The 22441-nt window shown below is 45.2% G+C and overlaps 1 protein-coding gene and 2 non-coding genes across 5 annotated transcripts in view; 2 read left to right on the top strand and 1 right to left on the bottom strand.

The window, feature by feature from the left end:
- The window catches only part of ss (aryl hydrocarbon receptor spineless), a 104963-nt gene that overhangs the window by 74282 nt on the left and 8240 nt on the right, over window positions 1-22441 (top strand). For 2 of the 3 annotated variants that reach the window (XM_026816322.1, XM_026816320.1), the window contains exons 3-4: window positions 5752-5870; window positions 15205-15294. In XM_026816322.1, the coding sequence (XP_026672123.1) occupies window positions 5757-5870; window positions 15205-15294 (204 nt within the window). In that variant the 5' untranslated portion in view covers window positions 5752-5756. Of the gene's footprint in view, window positions 1-5425; window positions 5503-5751; window positions 5871-15204; window positions 15295-22441 lie in introns of those variants that run through there. The other variant, XM_026816321.1, reaches the window with a different exon arrangement.
- Window positions 21580-21651, bottom strand: TRNAM-CAU (transfer RNA methionine (anticodon CAU)). The gene has a single exon. It is a non-coding gene; the product is annotated as a tRNA-Met (tRNA).
- On the top strand, window positions 22075-22146 carry TRNAM-CAU (transfer RNA methionine (anticodon CAU)). Its single transcript has one exon. It is a non-coding gene; the product is annotated as a tRNA-Met (tRNA).

Consider the following 22441-nt stretch of genomic DNA (forward strand, 5'->3'; position numbering starts at 1 on the left):
ATTTAAAATTTTGCAGGTAGCTTCTTAATAGTAATAGGAATCTATAATAACAAATTCAACATGCTAGCATTGTTTAAGTATATAGCCTATATATCCTTAAGATTCACTGCGATTATTTGCTTACTCGCAGCAATACGATTTTTAAACAGAAATGCGTTGAACAAAATTTAATAAAAGTTAGAAATGAAGGAGAATTCTTGTACTCTTTAATTTTACACGGAACTCGTTCTGTTAGATACAGATAAGATTTTCAGAATTCCAAGAAATATTTGATATGCAGAATGAATCGAATTAACGAGATGAAACGGAACGTGATAAAAAGCAGTCATAGAGTTCATAGACAACGAGCGATTCATCGTCCGCGGATATAATTCGCTGTTAGCGAGTCTAATTAACAATAGATACAAATTGGCACGTTAGACCGCGTTTATGAGACACGCGCATGCCGTGCCGCGTGCACATTTCCTCCCGCGACGTGTAATCATTCGTAATTGCTCTCGGTATCATATGTATGTAAGTACGTAGGTACATATCCATGCGCTCGCGGTCCTGTTCGGTTGTACGGCGGAATGTCAATCCGGTGTGTCATCGGGCTTTGAATTCCATGCCTTTCGATGATTAGAACACGCGAGACGGCCAGGCTCTAACGCGATACCGTCCTCGTTATTAATATTCTCTGATCGAAAGGCTAGGGGTCAGAGTTTACACGGTTTTGCAATTATCAAGGTACTTTCAAATTTTGCGATAAACAAGATATTCATAATGAATATATAAGATATCGAGTTAAAAAACGAACATAGAGCGAGGGCAAAGTTTCGATATCTTCCACCCTTTGAAGTGGTGACTCCGCGTCCCGAGACGAAAATATAAATTTCCACATACGTATGCTTTATTAGAGTTCCTGTCTAAGGATAACAGTCTAGCCGGGCAGAGGGTCCGTTTCGTTGCGTAATGAGAGATTTTATCGCGCTTACAGGGATAGGGCGGGGCGACCGCACTCATGCATTATCACCCCACTTCTGTCTGACGGATTACTTTATACGGTCACTGTACATAAAGACAGAGAGAGAGAGAGAGGGAGAGAGAGAGGGAACGGTCGCAAGTGGTATCGTGGCGTCGAGCACTAAAGAGCGCTTGCGAAACTACTCTCTTCCTCGGCATTGCTCCTGCCGCCTCTAAAGCCTCGATAAAAACTGTCGGCGTCTGCTGGGTCTGCCCGACGCGACGCAAGCCAGATTATCGGGCCGTGTATCGCGAGGCCGAATGTGCCCCACCGCGATTCCTTTCGCGTTCGCACCCCCCGCCCGGTTCGAGGGTGAACAGAGGTATTAATCTCGAGAAAAGTGGAAAATTTTCTCCCCTCGAAATCTTGCATCTTCCACCTAACGTGTAAATACAAATGAAGTGGTTCATTTTAAAAAATGTACCCAACAATTGCTTATAAATACGAGTTTAATTCCGACTATCATTTGCAACTACATAAGCCAATTTGTTTAAAGCGAATGAGTCGTCGGCTACGAGAGAAAGATGAAACAAAATGGGACAGGGGCACAAAGGCGGGCCGGTAATTGGTCGTTGCTTTATAAATCGGCGATCAACGACGCGAACGCGTACGTACGTTCATTACGACCGGCTAATAATCTCTCTTCACGGCTATTATCGTCCGAACCACGAATTAACATCGTTTCCTCCAATTTACCCCTCCCTGGCTGTGGCGAAAAATTCGCTGCTCTTTTTTTCTCTCTCTCTCTCTCTCTCTCTGTCTTTCTCTCCCTCTCTGTCTCCACCGCGTGAAACAACCTCATCCCTTTCGAACGCACCGCACGATTTCCGCTTCGGTAATGCGCGCCAGACGCGCGGCGAGGAATCGGAATCGCGGCTTAATTATTTCCACGAATCGCAGCCGACGATTCGCGTGAATCGTCAAAGACCACAAGCTGCCGCGTAATCGGCAGCCAGAGATCTAGACAATTTTCTCGGAAATCAATTATTGTAATCTTATTAATTACACATTAATTAATAGCTCTCTACTTATGAAGAAATCTCGTATATCACATTTCTTCGTTCTTCCTGTATATTTTATTTCTATACTATAATCAATCGAGGGAATCATTTGATATTCCGTGAAAGAGCGTGCATTAAAAAACTACATAAATCGTTTAAATTCAAATTACAAAGCTAAATACACCAATGCAAAATTCCTGCTAAATCTAATGAATATGATTGAGCATGCCAACAGAGTCGTCGCGCGATTACGTCGCGGGAACGAATGGGAGTCGCGATAAGCGCGAGACGAAGTAGTTTTCGTCAGGATAGCTTAAAACCGAGGAGGGGGGTTTCACGATCGGTCCTCAGAACAGGGCTTTCTGAAAAAGCGAACGATCCGTCGCGTTTTTGCCCGACAGCGGTACGGGAACCTCGCAATCTCACCTTATCCCGGCCAATTATCGCGTATTCTTCCCTCCCCACGCGAACCAATTACGCCTCGCGGCGAGCGTTCCGTCGTGCCGTGACCTTTCCCTGCCGCCATGCTCTTCGGCCATTATTTATCCGAGCCGCGGATCTGCGGGCCCTCCTCGAACGTTTTAATTGTCCTCGAAACTCCGTGAACCGTTTTACTCGCGACACAAACTCGCTGAAGTGTGTAATGAAGGTTTAAGGCCGGTCGGTCGTTTGTAGCTTTGATTGAATTTATGAATTGACAAGATTTTTTTACTAATAAGTCTGTGCAGTAAAAACGGAAACAAAGATCTATACAGCTATATTTCTAAACGAGCTAATGCCAGGGTAACGAGCATGAAGTCCGAAGAGGGTCTCATTCGAACCAATTCACCCCTCGGGATGACGTTGCGTTTCACGTAGTCAGCCTGGTCCCTGGTATGGTTAAGTGAATGGTTAAGTAAGTAATTATCTTCTTGAGCACATAATCGATCAATGATTAATGAGATCGGCGATGTCCGATGCGGTTTCAATTAGAAAACGTCTGCGGCGGTCGTTGGTTGATCATTCCTCTATAGTACCATACACGTGGTCTTCTACCGTAGCGTGGACAGTTTTTAATTTCGTACTGTCAGTATTGTCAAATGAGTCTCGTCTATTATGTCTCATTTAACATCATTTCTTGCGTACGTTTATAAAACGCACGATCCTGATAAAATAGAAATTACTCGGAATTGTTTCTTTATTCCCGTCGGTGTATTAATAAGTTTGTATGCTCAGAAATCAAGTCGCGAAGGAGATTGTGACATCCGTAAACGACAGACGTCCACACCCAATAGTCAAACAGATTAACTAATTCAGTTCCCCGTCACTGTCGACCCAGTAAGCGTGCCGGCTGTAAATGTAGCCTAAATCGTTCGGCAAACAAGCATGACAGGCACAAACTTTCGCTCCCCCGACGTAAAGATCGTGTTTCACGCGTTTCAAAGCGTGCACACGCAGAGATTCACGCGCCCATGGAAGGCCCACGGTCGGAATCGCGTACGATACATGTGTTTACGTTGCACTTACACAGTCAGCTTACTTGCACGCCGTGGCTCCGGTCCGCGCATTCCTATTGGGGGGAGGGCTGCTTTTCATTCCATCGACTTCCGGTCCTCGCGAACCTACCTTTTGCCGCAGGAAGCGCAATTATATTAACCCCGATCTCACGGGCTCATCGCAGCGCTCGTCTCCCGCCGCATTGCGTTCCGTTGTTTCACGGATCGATCCGTATCTGCGAACACAGTTTTCTTTATTCCACGTTTCTTTCGCTGCTGTTGTTTCCGTGACACCTTTCTTCCGGTGACACGCGTACTGATCTTCCCATAGAATCGCTGTTTTACACGGTGATCTTCGATGATACTGCGTAATCATGGTAAATTACGCTTCATGCTAATGCAAAAGATCGTGTAGACGTCAAACCTTGGTTTCGTTCCTTCGACTGGCACAAAAAATTCGAATACTTGCACGCGTGAAGGGATCGCACTACATATTTTCTTACACTGTCGGTTGACCGTTGAAATCGATTCGTTTCCGCAGCAATCGGTAGATCGTTCGTGAACAGTTAGTGGAACCCCGTCGGAAACGCAGAGTAGACCGTCGATCGGGGAAACATTAGCCACGGTCGTTAGTCGCGGTATTCCGTCCAGCCACGGGGCATTGAAAATCGAATTGTCGCGAGGGTAAATAAAGCGCGTCGTTCATCCTGCGGTACGCCGTTATCCCAACGACGACGGGCCATCGTTAATGGGGCTCTGTCCCAGAGGGTCGTCGCGTGGCGGTGCAGCGGCTTCACGACATTGCGTGCCACTATTCACCAGCGAACAACCTCCGTGTTGTTCATCCTTCCTGCACGCGTCTTCTACTCTCGGTGAATCTGTGATCTTCCTTCCTGTTCCCAAACGGGCCAACCTGTTACTGTCCCATGCTTTCAACCATTTCTAATAGACTGTAACAGAGAAAATTTATTCCTTTCAATTACGATTTCACCAGTTAAAATATTCTTATCAGATGTTGTCAATCGTCGGATGACAGAATACGAGATAAAAAATGTATTGGGTGATACTCGTACAGGTGCCCTTAGTCTGTGGTAAAAGGGTCGAACGCTATCTTACAATTAACCAAGTCGAAGGGTCGCGTGGCACACGCCTACTTGACAGTGGAATATTGCGTGCAGCTTTTTATGAGAGAGTCGCCGACGGGCGAAGTCGCACATCTTCCATGCACGCATCGATACCCTTTGACGCTGAATACGTACGCGAGAAGTATGTTGTTCACTTTCGAAACTCATCGGCGTACCTTCGCATCATCCGGGCGCGGTCCGGCCCGTCCGGCTCGGCGTAAGCTCGCAGGTGGTCTTATTCTTATTCGTACACGGTGATACCGTGGTGCTTTCACTTTGCCTCGGCATGAAACTCCTGAAATATCGTATTTTACCCGGCTGCGATCGGTTTCTTCATGTAAATGATACGAAAATCGTGTGTCGACCTCGGAGCCTCACCGATCCCCGGCTCGGTACTCGGTACGCGCGAACGCGCGTCTTGCGATGGGTTTCACTTCCACTGGAATCTCCTTTAAGACGTTCCTTCTGACAAAATTAAAATCCGTTTCAAGTTAGGATCGTCTAATCATTTAATTGCTTATGACTAATCTTGGTCTGATTCACGATTTTGTTAAACAGTGCAATCAAGGAAATTAAGTATAGCTCTACTATAATTTGCATAATGCCTAATTATTTTTATGAATCATACCATCTTCCATAATTTACTGTTCGTTATCCTGAAAGAGAAGAAGAAGACACGAATGAAGCAATCTTGTACTCCTTTTTATCTCCTCAAATCAAATTCTTCCGCTTGAGGGAAACGGACGATTTTCACCATTGAAACGCTATCGTTATCGGAGCTTCATAATCCCGTCATCGAACGAGTGACATCCGAACGTGCCGCAGCGAAAGCATCGAACGACGATACACAGGAGATTAATGGAGAACGGTTGCGGAGATCTGGCTATACGTGACAGGATGTGAGCGACACTTCCTTTTAAGCCCTATAATAAGCCGTCGATCTGTTACACCTGCTGCCCCTCTGCTTAATATGCGCGATATAATTGCGTGAATCAGATCTCGGGCCATTAAGTAAAACCGGCGCAATGCTGAATCCGTTAAAACCTTTGCAACTGACTTTATTCGAGAGCTGATCGCATTCCCTTTTATACTTAAGATATGTTCAAGACAAACATGATAATTAGGAAAAAAAAATATTTCTGTTGCAGTGGTGATGCACAAAGACAAGGAAGAAAACTCGCACCACGATTCGCACTATCGGGCGAGGGAGCTGGCTGCGTTCGCCGCGTACGACCATCACCATCTCGACGGCGAAATGTTTCTCCAGGTGAGTACTAGAAATGAATTTGAACTTCGATTCCGCGTGAACGAATCATTTTCAATTACTCGCGGTGCGAGATACGTATTCGTCACGCGTACCGTAATTCATCCAATCTACGCTAGCGTTCGTTCATTCATTCTGTCTGCCGTGACTCGAGAAACGCAAATCGAAAACAGTTCGTGAGCCCGACACCCGATCCCCGGAATCGCGCGGCCGTTTTGGTTGCCGGCGATGCAGCGATGGCGAGAAGCTGCGAAGGAGGGCCGCGGTTTCGAAGATGAGAACAGGGCGAAATTAAATCATCGCGAGTGAGAGGAAAAGACAGGAGGAGAAACGATGGGGAGCGAGGGGAACGGCGGGGTGGAGGGATCGAGGGGGTGGGGAGATATCCGGCTGATGAACCGGCTATGAAACCGAGGCGTACGAGGTGTCTATTCCTCCAAAGTATGAAAGGGTATATACACGGATTAATGGCGGTGTATCATGCGAGGCTATTACGTTCCCTTTCCTGCGTTTTAGCTGCACATACACGGGAGAAACAGAGCGAGGGTGAGGCCGCACAGTGGGGGTATACGATACCGGGTTTATATCGGGTGGGGAAGGATGAAAGAGGAAGCGAGAGAGGCCGCGGGGCTGTGCGCAGAGAGGGATATAGTACCCTGATTCTCTCGCACGCGTGGTCCGTACGTACATATGTACGCATCGGCGCGATTCCATGCGATCGAACGATTCCTGCCAGTATCTATAACGGCCGGTTATTAATTGCCGGCTCGTTAATTGCGTTACGTAGCTCGTGCCACGAGCTCTGATCCTTCGACGGGACATTCTGACAGTTGAGAACGCGAACGGCACAACCCCATGCCGCAGGTATATGCCTCGAGCGGGGTGATAAAATATTTCAAAGTTTTCACCCTTCTATGTTATTAAAGAACGAGCCAATTAATATCAATTTTTAAAAACAAAGAAAACGAGGCTATTATTATCGATATCATTTTACTATTATACAATTTAATAGAATGCATGAATTCTTAAATAATTGCTGATAAGGAGAATAATAAAACCAAAACACAATGTGTGACACGCGAATATCTACAATGGTAGTAATAATATTCAGAAGGGACCGGGAATTAGTATTTAATAACAACGATCAATTTGGCAAAACAGCTTCTGAGAAGGGGGAATCCCAGGGAGAGTCGGATAAAAGTTTCATCCGCGGGCTGTTTCAATAATTCCACGGATAGACGGGGCGGGAGGGGTTACAGAAATTAACCGTTCGACCGGGCCTCGTATTTTCTATAATTCGTGGAGTTCCTTGAACCTGTCCAACCGAGGACTTCCCTCGGCCTCCTACGCTTTCTGTCCTCTCCTCTCTTCCCCCTCATCCGTCTCTTCTATATGTATAGGGCAACGTTATACGGCGTTTCGCCGATCCTCATAAAGTTTACGAAGCCCGACAGTAAATCCGGTTTATGACAAGCCGACCGCCACCACCGGACACTCACGAAATTACGGCTGAGCGATCGAATTTTTATACTTATCCCCCTCTCTTCCCAATTATATAGCGTTTTAAGCGGTGCTCGCATGCGATTCCATCAGAAGCATCCACCTTTCAGTACCTACTTTACACATTCGTCGTTTAATAAAATTAGCTGCGGAAATATGATTTCAGTCTTTAACACTTATTGAAATGATGATCCTTTTATCATCTCGATTAATTTTTTCGTGCATCAAATTAATACATTACTTAAAAACGAAAATCAGATGATTGCCTTAATCTGACAAATCTTGAACTGTACGTCTTGAAAATCATTGTAATTCCCTTCGTTCGATTGAAGGGGGTGAATGATTTATCACGAGACAGCTACGGTTTGGTGAATGGCAGAAATATAATATATAATAATATCGTTGCATAATTTAAATGAAACCGAGTTACATAGTCTGCTGGAATATTTAAGACAATTTCGCAGACAGCAATCGGCCAGTGACTCATGGAGATAGCGTGCAAACGGATACTTTCCCAAGCTGGATACTTACGATTTTCTCAGCGGCACGCGGATGCATTACTCGTGGCGGGTTTCCTAACGCTGGACAGTTAGCGCGCGTTTTCCAACACTTTCGCCACGAAAATTCCCGGTACAAAACGTAAATCCGCCGACGCGTCCTCCGTTGCCGCCGAGTTTTTCCGCGGATCAAATGAGTTAAATATGCATAACGAGGCCTGTCTTGGAGAGCTATCTTTATGACCGATCTCAATGAACAATTATTTATTAATAGTTCGTATCTAATGGATCACGCGACGATTTAATCACCGTAATACTCTTTTCTGCCATGATTTACGGCAATAAATTAAGTATAACTAATTCCCTTATAATATCGAAGCGCCTGGGAGTTCTTCAGAATTTCTCAGGTCCCGCGACGCGATGTTTTGCAGTTCTCTTGTGATTTAAAAGAACTTCAAGCAAATGTGAGAAGAGTCATCGTATACAATAATACTACTGTTGGTTTAGGTGTTACGAGCAACACAAACATCGTATCGGTATTAATCACTCGTGTTCGGGTCCAGGAACAGGTTGAAATCGTCGGGACAAACCAATAAAACACGCGTAGAGTACCTACGCGCTCACGGTTGCGTCTGGCAAAAAGGGATTTTTCAATCGGCGAGAAGAACATACTTTGCCAATCCATTTCTGCCATCTCTTGCAAATTATCACCCCGAGCAAAGCGCACGATACGCGCGCGCACCCCCCGTCGCGTGGGGCGCTCCTCTCTCTCTCTCTCTCTCTCTCTCTCTCTCTCTCTCTCGGCTTTCCTTTAGCTGAACTCGAACATACTTTTCTTGACATCGCAACCGCGGTGAATGATGCACCCTTGAAAAAAAGAAACACCGTCCACCCTTCCTCTTCTTTTTTATTCACCCTCCTTTTTTCTTCTCGTTTCTTCCCTTCGTTTGGACCGGAGCGTGGTTGATTAATATCATCGATGAGTCTGCGTTTGAATGAAATTGGATACTCCGTTCTCTCTTTATTGTCAAAGAATATTCGAAGCTCCTCACAAGATTCTCAACGGATGCAATATTAAAGCGTTGTATACAATGTATCCTCGTAAATTTCGAGGTGGGTCATCTCGTTTAGCGTCGGGAACAGGTGCTTAGCAATTCTCCACGGTACTTCTACGTGGCCAATTATCATCCCCATCGCCCTCTGAGCCAGCTCCGTCGTACTTTTTCCCAAAAGCGCGTTCGCACGGTCTTCGTTAAGAATTCATCGCGAACCTGTGAATTAACCGTAGGAGCCGAAAAATGCATCCCGGAGCGGTGGCGGTTTTCGTCGTCGGCGGCGAGTCGAGCCGAGTTTTTCGAGTCAGGTATACTTCGGTACAAATCACGCCTCTCGGTGACGTATCGCCGCGAAAGCAGCCATTTTGCTCTCATATTTTTTATTTAATAGCCAGCAGGCTATCGTGTATCGCATTAATACGCCAGCCACACCGCAGTAGCGGTAAAAGAGGGTCGTGGTCAGGAACAACCCCCGCCACTGCTAACCCGTAATCATAACCGAGCTATTTTTCTTCTTGCTGCCTTCCTCTCCCTTCCTCCTTCCACCTTTTCTCTCTTTTTTTCTCTCACTTGTATTGCACCATCGGTTCCAACTAATTCCCAATTGCCTGTTTGACGACACAAAGAGCGACAGTTCACTCACAAGAATGTCAGCAGTAGCTGTTACCCTCCGAAATAAAACTTGATGTTAGGTTTTATAATTTCGTCCTACGAAAAGTAGCAACGCTGTTCCGTTGTTAATATCTTACATAAAAAATTGACGATAGTATTTTATATAACGGGTAGGTTCGACTAAACAAATAAACCGCTGTAATTTTATCAATTGGCATGAGGTTGAGTAACGAAACGAACCGAACGTACAGTGGTAGGAGTGGAATATGTACATATATATTTTTTATTTTTCAAATAAAATCCGGTAACGAGTCGAAGAGGAAAACAGAGGTAAGACGAAGTTGAGCAATCAGCCAGGAGGCAGAAGGGGCCAGACATGCAAGCATCAGCAACAAGTAAAGAGCTTCGCGATCTGCTGCTCAAGTTGACGGTGAACACGCTCTTTCGATCACGGTTCGCCCATTGAACGAACCGCGAGAACATCTTCCTTAATTATTGATCTCTCCCTCGTATCCTCGTAGCGCAGTCGTATTTTATATAAAATATCAGAGCGCACGTTTAAAGGGATCATCGTATGTCGACGTAGTTTCAAATCGTGTTTTTGTTCGGTAAGCGAAATGGAGCACGTTGAAATTCGCTGGAAATAGTCACGTCCTTTGAATATTCAGTAACGAGAACGGACCTCGGGCCGCGGTATCGAGATTAATCAAACAAGATAGGCGAGCAATCTGCAGTTGCGATCGAAAACCGTCGCGCGCGTTGCGGAGACGAGTGATTGGACAGGGGCAGGTGTTGAAGCTCAGCGAAGAAAAAGACGAGCAGAGTGGATGCAGCAGAAGTACATACGTACGGCCTGTCTGTCGCCGATTAAAAGAACTTTTATTTTTATATCGGTTGTCGTGAAAATGGACGCTTGTTAAGAAGGCTCGCGTGCGTCGTGGACGCCACCGCGCAACGGAAATGTTCAAGATCGAGTTCACGGGATGAAATTAATTTTACTATTTAATTATATCATTCGAAAGCCGCCGAAACGTCGAATAACATTTTATGAATGACGCCAAACCGATACCTCGCGCAGGCTGAATGATTATTATTATTATTTTACAAAGAACCTGTTTTAACCCTGACGAAAGGGTGGCGCGTCGAAATAGCAATTTCTGCCCCGTGATTACGTTCCTTCATAGCGTAACGGCGGTTAAGACTGATAACCGGAAGCCGAGCGCAAGGGAAAACGAGGCGATCGGGCAGAGCGTAGCCCGAGCGTAGTGAGTCAGTGAGACACACGAGCTGAGTCAAAGGTAAAAGTAAGTGTAGGCTAGGCCGGCTGCATGGGATGGGATGATATGAGGTTAGGTTGGGCTCGCCTTGGTCTGGCACCGCTAGTCCTTCCCGTATTGATCGCGTGCTCCTTTCCTCCCTTAGATACCACCCCCTTTTGCGCCTTACGTATATTCGCCGTTACAGCATGTGCTCTTACTTTGGCGTCGACAACGACGAGACACCAAACCGTAGATCTCCGAATCGATTACGTTTCACCTCGAAATCATTTTGTCCGATCACGCTCTTTGAACCTTTGTTATTTCATACTCTTTCTTATCCCCCTGTTTGGTTCTATTTTGTACTATCCAATATTCCTTCAGTTCTCCTAATCTAATTTATTTGTCCATTCTTTCCATTCGGAGTCATGAAGTTTGCGAATTATGAATATGGTTCCACGAGCCAATCTACGCACTATGAGAATAACGAATGTCGTGAAGGAATATGAGTAAATTCACGAATTCTTGAAAGTATTTATTTATAATTGCAAAAGTGAAGATTCTTGCAATAAGCCAATACATGGCTGCCGCAAGAGGACAATGATTGCGTCCTTGCTGCGGATAGATGCAGATGCAATTAATCATTCTCGGGGCATTAGACGCCGGGCATGTTTTCAGCGGCGGACGTTTCCCGGAAGCGTATCAGCCGTCTCGTCCTTGCCGCGAGCGTGAAAAAAATCGTAGCGAAATTTTTTCCGTCGAGCCCCTCTGCCGCCTCCGACGGCCGATCTCGGTATTAGTATCGCAAGCTCAACCCCGAACCGCCCTGCCCTCCACCAGTGTCCATAATTAATTACGCTCGAGCATGAAACCCATCAGGCCGGACCCATTATCGTATTCATTATTTCATGCGTCTTATCATTCGAATATTTACGCCAGAATTTTCTTTTCTCCGGATTTTTTACTAGATGATTGATAGGGTTGATGGATGATTTTTTTCGTACTCCACTATCATCTTAATTATATGCAGGGTGAAGGTTATCAATTAATAAAACGTTTTCGTTGAACAAAACTGAACGTTGCGAAGTATAATTTATATCTCGGTTGAAATGAGTAGAGTGTTGCCTCGGAAGCGAGCTATGGTTTTACGACTCGGACTTCCTTAAGCAGAGGCGTAGCTCATTAACGCGCGGGATAATTAAATGTGCGATTGAACGAAGACATTTGTCGCGAACCGCTTTAACGATTTAATTAACGAAATCCGGAAAGCAATCGCGAAACGAGCCGGAGGCGTGGAGGAACACGGCGGAGGGCCATAAATTCGTGAAATTATTGGCCCGGCCAATGTTCGTGTGCGCGCCGTTGCCGTTGACGAACGAGAGAGAGACCCATTTTCGTTATCGCCGCGCGCCGGGCTACGCACACGGGCCACAAAGTTGCAGCTGGTGGACGGTCGCAATGCGCGTTCGACGGGCCACGTTTAGAGTGCGCACGCGAAACGAGACCGGACAGATTCTTCCGCCCTGGCGAACATCGCTCGCTCGAGGTGTTTTGAATTTCAACGAAGTAGGCGAACCGCGATTAGACGTCGACGCGTTCCCAGTGACTGCCGCGGCGTTGAATTTCTTTTCGCTCGGAACGGGGTTTATCGGTGTGTGACAAATTCGTGGCCGTTTTGCTCGAAAGCTTTCGGGTCGGCTGCCTCGAGTGCGAAGAATTGTGAGCTTGCGAGTTGGGGCCTGTGAAAAAATTATGAGGAGCTTTTGTATGAAAATCGCGATCTGAAGGTATCGCGTGTACCAGATATTATTCATGTATTGTCAGAGGAAAAGGGGCGCTGCTTATTCCGCTGATTTATGCAACCTGCTATATTAATTGCTGACACGTGGTGAATTATGTGTTAATTAAATCGCGGTATAATTGCATTTAGTAGCTGTTAAACGTATTCTCGCCGGAATGGTGGCTCATCCTATTCGTATTTATGAAATTCTGTGAAAGAAACTTTGTGTCGATTATCTGATTTATGTGTATACGTGTCGGGAAGCGAATTTATTAAGGTTTCACGCGAATTAACGAGGATAATACTGTGATTATTTTAATGCATAATAACTTGTATCTCATTATCTAAATTCATTATAAATTGTTGACTGTTATCAGATAAACTAGGGAAAGTATAAGTACAAATTGCTATTTAATATTAAACGGATGAACTAATTTGTGCAAAATTTTCTATGCAGAATTCTCGATCGGGAGAATTTCATTTAGAGATTAATATTCTCTTTATTATTTCTCTTAATCGCTAACGAGGGATCAACGGAGAACGTTGAGAATTTTTCTTTAAGAAAGAGAAAAATACGGGTAAAAAAGGTTAACGCAGCGGGGATATCACGTTTCTCATGATCGCCACTTCGCAAAACTCTCGCTCGGATTGATAGCGCGCAACTCGCGTGCCACTTCACAGTCAGAATTTATAGTTCCTTTATTATTTCGACTAAGCTGCCTTTAAGTTTCCGCACACGTAACTCGCTACCAATTTTTCGAGCCGCAATCTAATCGGCCCGTATATCAGTTCTTGCCACGTTTCCCTTCTTCGCGCGTACAATTTACGTTTTCCCGATCTCATACATCGCTCGATTCGAGCCAATTCCCATTAGAAAATGTCCGATTCCAGAAATTATCAATCCCCGAGCTTCGTGTGTCTCCTGTGCTCAGAGTTTTAAATCGTTAAATGCTAAGTTTCAACTACGAAAATTTCCAGCCTCGGGACGTAAATTTTCAAATGATCACTTTGCGCAAGTACACAATTCGAACGCTTGAAGCCTCTAACGATACATTCACGTGCGGTTTAAACGTGTTAACAATGGGCACGAGGCTGAACGGAAAATTGCATGGAAGGTGCAAAGGACCTGGAGGAAAGGAGAATCAGAAGGAACGAGGGAGATAGTCGCGGGGAGCCTGTAATTTCGATCCTAGTTATTTCTAGGATCTGCATACCGAACGGTCGTGTCCGTATCCATGACTTCTGGTCGCTTGCATGAGCGAACAAAATGGAAAGATTTCGTGCGTGAAGTATTATTGGCGACCCGCTAATACACGAGAGTCAAGGTGAGGATGAAGGGGTATTAGAAGTTCACGCTTGGACGGAACACGCGAGTACTCGCACACACTAGGCACGCGACTGATTCGCCCTGCCGGTCAGCACACGCGAGAAATAAAAATCGTTCGATTTTCACTCAGTTGTCGTCCTCTCTCCCTGTTTTCACCCTTCGCTGCTCTTCCTGGATTACCACTCTCCACTCTCATGTCCACTCTCAAGTAACGAATACAAATTCTACTTGGAAGTTTCAAATTCTTAAGCTACCAAACGATTAATTCTGATCTCTAGTATTTCTTCTTCTTATTTTTAATTGCTGAACGAATTGGCTTATCAGGCAAGTGGTTCAAGATGAAATGCAATCGCGACGAGTAGACAAATTCTCATGGGACATGGCGCGGTTTGCAGAAATGGCCAAGTCGGCCATTTCAAGGGGAAGGAGCCAGAAAATCCTATTATGGCTTATGTACGTGGTACAGGGGTTCGATTGAAGCTCGGGGTAACTCACCCTTCGCCCGGATCCGTATTGACGTAACCGCCGAGAAAGAAACCCACCCCTCGGATTAACCAATCAAATCGCAGCATCCGCCGCGCATGCGATCGCTACGATAGCCATGCTCCTCACTTTATCGGTTATGGTGTCCCTACCCTAGCCCAGAGACGGATTTCGGCGAACCTCTATTATAAGTAATCTACAAGCCCACAATCTTCTTTTCTATGACGTTCGATTCACCAACTTCAAGAATTTTTTATTTACTGATATTTCTTTCCGTTACAAAGACCAAGTTCAATGATTCAAACTTAACGAGTAAAAGATTATTCCGGGGAACAATTATTCCAGACTCGATGTAAGAGAAATTTAATGCGCTGCGGCTTCTTCATATTTCCGACCAATAAAATCCGTACCAACGTGCCTGGCACCGGCACCTACGGCAACGGATCGAAATAAAACAAAACAATACACGTTTAGCTCGGAAACAGACCGACGGGCACTTAAAACGACGACGCCCCCGCGCTACCGTTTCATCCCTCCAGAGTCGTTTAAACTAGGACGGATATTTCGGGCCTCGATACGGCGCGGCGTTCGAGTTCCGAGCTCGTTTTGGTATTCGATAGATAGGAAAACTTTCCGGGAATCGAGCTTTCGCCCATGTTTTCGAAAAGAGAACGAGTTTCAATTCGATTTTTCAAAGAAACGAGTCGTACCATCGCAGACATGTTCCTGTTTCATTTTTTTAACTAAAGCTCTGAATGAAATAATGTGTTTGATATTTTTAACGGGGGAATTTTTATTTCTAAAGAAGTGTAATTCGTCTGTTACAGGCGCTGAACGGCTTTCTGCTCATACTGACCTGCGACGGGGAAGTGTTCTTCGCCACTCACAGCATAGAAAGTTACCTTGGCTTCCATCAGGTACTTGTCCAATAAATAAACTCAGTCAATAATAATATTAAATTCGAAAACAATTGTTCGTATATGTATTTCTAAAATCGATGTATCTGTCATTTATGAAAAGATTGTATTTTATTATCAATGCTCAAGTCACCTGCACCCCTGATGTTGGTCTATATTTAGTCAAGCAGCGTCCACACCCAACATTCGCTAGTCACGCCAGGTCCGTCAGTTTTGTTCTACGTGTCACATTTACGCAAGCATCATCCCCTTTACATGACTTAACCGTTCATAGGACTTGTTTTAACAATTTATATATGTACGCAGATGAGGTTCGCAATTATAATGTCCGAGTATTGAAAAATATTCTGGATTAAGAATTCCACGTATCAAAAATAGAGACAAATTATTTCCATCAGCTTAATTGAGCAATAGTTATTTTACACGCATAATTCATATCAATTAGCTGAATTAAACTCGCCTTTCCAATGACTCAGAAAAGTTGTATGCCTGATCTAATGCAAAATGATGAGTCAGCTGCTTTTTCATCGGTTATTCCGAGTCTATACACAGTCTGTGCGTAAATTATGTCCTAAGGAGGATCGCGGGATCCCCGTGGTTACTTTAGAATTACTCTTAATTCGGAGGCTCTTCCGCGAGTCACGATAATGCCTGCCGCGACGTACAGCGTACGGAAGGGAGAAATAACGAGCGCGGAGGGTAAAAGAGCGTGGATTAAACGAAGAGAAGTAGAAGCCACTTTTGCGTTAGTCGTACTATCCGGAACAGAACGATATCGTTCTCCAACCCCCGGTGCGGTGAACGCACACCGAAATGCGATCCGCACGCAGAGGTACCCAGGATCACGCACGCGAAGATGGGCTCGATGCAACGGGAACGGTAAGAAAGGAAGAAGGGAGGAAGAGAGGAAAATAAATGACGGATGATGATTTTCCGACGCACACGATGACCGCGGCGGAGACGCACACGCGAACGCTTTTGTGCAGAAGATACACAGTGGCTAGAGTAATTGCAGGAAACGACGGATGATGATTTTCCGATCCGATGATCCCGCGTTTCTCTACTGCCTACCGTCGGACAAAAAGGGGGAAACGCGTTACAATCTCGCGTTTCTTGTAAACAAATTTCGCTGGGCGATCGCTCGGAACAACCAGCCTGCTTTTCCTCGTTCCCTTCGCACGCCCACGCATACATATGTATGTATGTACGTAAGCCTAGACGCGATGACTGTGAATCATCCTCCCCCTTGAGAACTCCCAGTTCCTGCGGTCTCTCAACTATTTCATGAAATTGTTCATTATTCTATGTTTCTGAGAGATATATTCTCGGGAATCATGAAAATAAAATAACTGAAAACAGAAATTCTCGAGAATCCTTTGAAGTGCCGATTTGAAATATGTTCCCAATACGTACCAGTTGCTCCAATCACTGTTAATGACTAATTTGTTTGTATCTACACGTAAGTATGTATAAGCATGGTTTGGCGAGTTGGCAAGAATAATTCCCCGGCCCTCGACTTCGCGGCCGGCATTCATTGAGACGTAACCGGGCACGCAAACGGTTCACACACACGTCACGATACACGGGGAACGATGATTTTTCGTTCCGATTACGTTATATTTAAGAGGGACGAAGAGTATCGCAGCTAATAAACGGCAGGATTTTCTCGACTCTCAGTGAATTTTCATAGTACAAACTTTTAATTTATTGATAAACAAATAAGAATACCGTTTTCCTCACTTATCAATTACAATAATTTTATTGATTCATGCATTGCATTGAATACACTTTACATCGGGTTATTTAAGTTTGGTGTCAATCTCTACTAGTTTCCTTTCAGAATTTTCGTCGAAAGTGCCACACGAAGCTGTGAATTATCACGAGAAGCTGTCGGTCCCACGCTGGGGTAGCTCGATGAGGACAGGTGCCGCGTAGCATTACCGCGTCATTCGAGACGTGCCACGATTACGTCGCGTCGGATACACGGTCATCGAGTCAGGAAGTCATCGGCAGTACTGGCTTTTTCTCTCATTACAATGCAACTATGTTTTGCGTACAGTTTGCGTGTCTCGTTACGTTTCAATGGATACATTCTAATAGAAGAGGTGGTGAAGTCTTTCGATAAGTCATGAAAGTGTAAAGTTCTTGTGTAAAACCAAAAAATGAATTGTTATTCAATATAAAATTTATTTGTGTTTATATGAAAAACGATTATTCAATGCTCCGAAGTGAAATTGCCCTCTCTGTACCATAAACTTACTTTAAAAGAGTGCAAGGGCCCGGAGGTTGTTCTCATTAGAAATCAATCGAGCGCGTTAGGCTCAAGCCCTGGTTTGGTTCGGTTCGCACGCGTTGAATTATGTGCCACATTTTGACAATTAATAGCCGCTAATGAAGACGCGATTGGCCCGGCCCCGAGGCCCTAATCCCTCTTCCCACCGTCTTCGAGAGACCACTTTGTTAGGTAGACGCAACGGAGAGATTCGAGAGGGGTTGGAGGGCGCGTCATAATTTTACGGGGGTAATTGAGAGCTCAACATTCGGTATCGCCCGGCGTTCCGGTTCGCATTATCGCGTTTATATACCGGCGGGGCTCGGGTCCGGGTCGCACAAAAACGCGCGCGTGTTCTCGTGCCCGTGGGCCCTCGCGAGGGCCCGGCAATGAGAGGTTTCATACGCGCAAGCCGGGCCTCGTGGGGGAAAATGAGAGAAGGTGGACGTCGGCCGGGCATTCGATAATTAATGCGGCCCGCGGATTAATTATTATTAGCCGGCTGATTTGTTTCAATTTGTAGAAGGTCCTTTGATCGCGCCGAATCGTGTTTCCGTCGATTTCACCGGGCGTCCCGGCTGATTTATCTCCTGTGGCTCGAGTCCCTTGGGACTTACGCGAACGCGACCTGCTCGATACCGTTCTCGTTCTCCTCGCATGTTCCGCGAGTGCCTCTAATTGGAAAATCAAATTTTATTCACTTGGTAAATCTTCGGAGATAAAAATATTGTATACTATGCTTGATATTTAATAAAAGACCAGGAGAGAAACGAATCTCCTCTAAATCGTTATTTTCATTGAACTGTTGCTCCAGAAAAATAAATATTTAAGATGGTGTCTGTCGCCATCGGTCTTGTCCTCGTTGTTCACCGACATGAGTCGTGAGTCTGGAAAGAGGCCTCGGATGCTGAGAGTAACTGGACTAGCAGACGGGGCAGAGACGGCGGCGGCGGCAAGCGCGGGGCACGGGGCGGTGGAAAGGAGAGAAAAAAGAAAATAGAGCAAAAGAAGGCGAGGCCTTTCGCATTCTTCGCAGGAATGTAAATCAAGCCTGCCAAGGGAGCGGGACCGCTTCGATGCCGGCGGGGGTGCGCTAGCGTCTCCACTAAATAATTACAAGCTCTTAATTAACGACGAGGGCCGATCGTAAAGCCATCCACGAGTCGGCCGCTCCGTCCCGCGGATGCATGTTTCGAGATTATTTAAACGAGCAATGGTAACAAACGTTACCGGACCTTACCGGCAAACCGCCCGTTGCTGCTAACTGGCTGCAACGGGGGGAGGGAGAAGGAGAGCCCGGGAACGAGAAAGATAGTTCTCCACGGGGAAAAATAAATGTGAGCGAACTCGGCCCCGGCGCGGAAAATAAAAGAGGGCGGGGTCAACGAATTTTGTGTTCCTCGAACACCTCCGCTTCCCAACCTCTCTCTCTCTCTCTCTCTCCGTTCCTCGTTACACCGATTAGACATTTTTCGGCAGGCTGACTAATATCCTCTGGGAATCGACGCCGTGGCTCGCGTGAGTCATTCGACGAACGGCGAATGAGAGAAACCCGGAGAATTAATCGAGGAAAATTCCCTTTCATAACATTAGATAGGTTTTTAACTCTCTTATGATTCATTCCACATCGTTATCCTTTTCATCGGCAAACGTCGGAAAGACTTCGGACGCGGTAATCGAAACTAACAAGCGTGTTTCTCGAAGACGGCGCGACGCGACTCTCGGGCGTCGATATAATGCCATAAATCACGCGTCGCCGGGATAAATCACATATTAATGAAAATTACACGTACGCCCGTGGCCGGCCGTGGCCGTTCTTGATATACGCGGGACAGGGATCGTGGACGGGAATAAAATTGGCCGAGCCATGTTGGCGGGGCGGAATAAAGGGCAACGCGGAGCAATTACACGTCGAGCGTGTCCCAATGAAGTATGGCTTCAGTGGTCCGGCTCTCGCCGTGATATTACCACGGAAATCTTGTGTAGAAAGGGTTTTAATTAAAATTAGAACAAACGGAACTGCGACGCAGCAGGGTTACAGACTAGGGAAACGTTCCCTGAATTCATCCCGGACCCTGTGGTGAACCCGCTTCGCGGGACACTCGTCCCCTTTCCAAGTAACGCTAGGCGTCCCTGCGATTTCGCGCTGAGCTCTTCCATATTTATTGAGAGATCGAGTTTTACGAGCCTCTCACGCTCTTTTTTCGTCCCAACGATTTTCGACGTTCCAAATTATTACGAGTAATTGAGCAAATAATCGTTTTTCGAATTGTACGAATCTGAAGAAAGTGAAGCTTCGTATTACTCTCGAGAAGGCCAGGATTCTGTTTAGTTCTTTAAGAAATCGAGCTTTCGGTCGGAAGAACGAATATCCTATTATCGTAGACAGTTAATATCGTAACAGAGGGATGGTGTGAGTAACATGGAAGTCGTGAGATCCGTGCACCAACGACACGAACGTTACGAGAAGGTGCACAGCTCTACGTGCAGCTACGCTGTTCCGGCTATCGGAAATGCAACGTACCTCGGTTAAAGCTCCCGTTCCCTTCTATCGCGTGATTTATTATATTATTCCCGGTTACCGAGCCCTCGGACAACTATGACCAGCTAATGGCCTATCGCGACAATTTGACCGGCGCCGTTTCCCTTCGAGGCTAACGCTGCCCATCGGGGAAATTATGCGACCAAGCTGAAACAGCTTCTTTTATGCTCTTCACGACGGTCAGACATTCAGTAGTAAAACGGGGAATGTTAATCCATGTACATTTTGCCAGTACATTCTTTTATCCTTATAGAAATACATTTTAGCGCACTTTACTTATCGTAAGATCCTACTTTCTTTTTTCAATGGGTAAAGGGAAATTATAAATGAGGTTTTATTAAAGTAGTTTCGGACTGTATTCCTAAATTGGTAAGCCTATAGTTTATCGTTTTACAAAAAAGGTGTTGCCGTCGTCGTGGCTCCTTGTTCCCTTAGATAACAGTTGTCCGCAGAGGCAGACCACGGCTTCTCCCAGCTGAAACATCGCGTCTTCCTATTTCTACAGAGAGCTTACACGGTCGTTGAGTTCGTAGCAAGCCAGCGTCCGTATCATTTCCACCGGCTGATTTATTGCATTATTCCAGGCGTCGAAAGCCGGGAACACAACCGTGGCCACGGCGGCGCAGACCGAGGCCTGTTAATTCGATCTATTTTCTAGTGTTGGCTCGAGGCGAAGGGTGCGTGGTGTGTGGACCCGATTATCCGATCATACGCGCGCGAGGCAGAGCGGACGATCGAGGGAGACGGAGAGAGCCGGCCGGGAACTCCGGTCTCTTTCCTTCTGATCGTTTTTCTTAGCCGAAGGAACGAGGAAACTATGGGTTTCTCGTGCGCACCGTTCTCGGGCTCATCGTCCGTCGCTCCGGCTAGGCCGGATTAATTATGCGCGATAAAGTGCGTCGGACACGTGTAGCTACATGTGCCGTATGTGCGCCTATGTCGCCGTCGCGACGTCACGACCGATCAGATATTTCCTGAAATAATGCCGCTGCCTTTTGCACCGGCGATTCCTCCTTCCTTACGCCCCCTTCGCCTCTCGTTCCGCGCGCCGCGAATTGCACTGCCGCATCGCGTTCGGGGGTGGCTTAAGCTTCGCCGAAGAAATTCACAGAATGATTCTTTAGAAATGATACGGAGGTAAAAGTAAAGGAAGCTTGAATGAAATTCAGTGATCAATTTACGTTTCGCAGATCGCAAATCTTTAGTGATTAAGCATTTCAACTTCGAGACGTTCATCCTTGATTCATTATTATTCTCTTGATGTTCTATGATTATATAATTGGATATAATAAAAAATTGAAAAAGTGTTGTATGTGCAACGTGAGAATACAAGATTCATAAATCCTCAAATATACAAATGAAATATATTAGATTTATTGTTCCATGTTGCAAAAAATTTGCAATACAAAAATATAAAAATGAAAGTGCATGTTGTAATATATAAAGAAAAATAAAAATATAAATTGCACTTTAGCAGAGCGTGGTTTCGATCCACGGACCTCTGGGTTATGGGCCCAGCACGCTTCCACTGCGCCACTCTGCTTTTGTAGCCAATACTTTCTTATACTAACTTTTTTCAATTATAAAAAGTGAATGTAGTAAGTAAATCAATAAGTTTGTATGATACCAATTGATATTGGTACAAAATTATTAATACTGACATAATATTGAAACATAAGAGTTTATTTACTTGCACATTTCTTTACTGCATAATTACTTGTAACATTCTCTATCAAGCATTTTGTACATCTAGCAGAGGATATCTATCATATTAATATGAATAAATATATAACAAATAACACATCGTCAAACACCCTACGATATCTGTAACTATAAAAAATTTTGTGTAATCGTCATTGAAAGAAAAGCATCCATTTTCTACTGTACATTTACTAAATGAAATAGATTAAGTGAGTTGTTCCTTGCCCTACCTGCTGGGAAATCATGGGAAAATCGTTTTCCACGAAGCAGAGTGGCGCAGTGGAAGCGTGCTGGGCCCATAACCCAGAGGTCCGTGGATCGAAACCACGCTCTGCTAAGGGATGTTTCATATTTTTTCTTTTTCTGAATCACCAAAGTCCTACGTGCAATCCTTGCTTCTATTTTATTATACGTAAGGTGACAAAAGATTATGCGATACCTTCTTTCCAACGTTTTAGGATGTTTCATTTCCAACGATTCATAATTAAGGGTGTATCGGCTATACAGTCAATCCCAAAAGTTTATACACTTTAGAAACGCATTTTTTAAAAAGAAATCAGACGTCGGAAGAACATTGCTACTAATAAACAACAAAAAAAAATTTTCGATTTTTCCGAGATTTTTCCAAGGGG

The sequence above is a fragment of the Ceratina calcarata genome, unplaced genomic scaffold, assembly GCF_001652005.2.
Source record: "Ceratina calcarata isolate Rehan_Ccalc_2016 unplaced genomic scaffold, ASM165200v1 scaffold514.2, whole genome shotgun sequence".
In the NCBI taxonomy this organism is placed as follows: domain Eukaryota; kingdom Metazoa; phylum Arthropoda; class Insecta; order Hymenoptera; family Apidae; genus Ceratina; species Ceratina calcarata.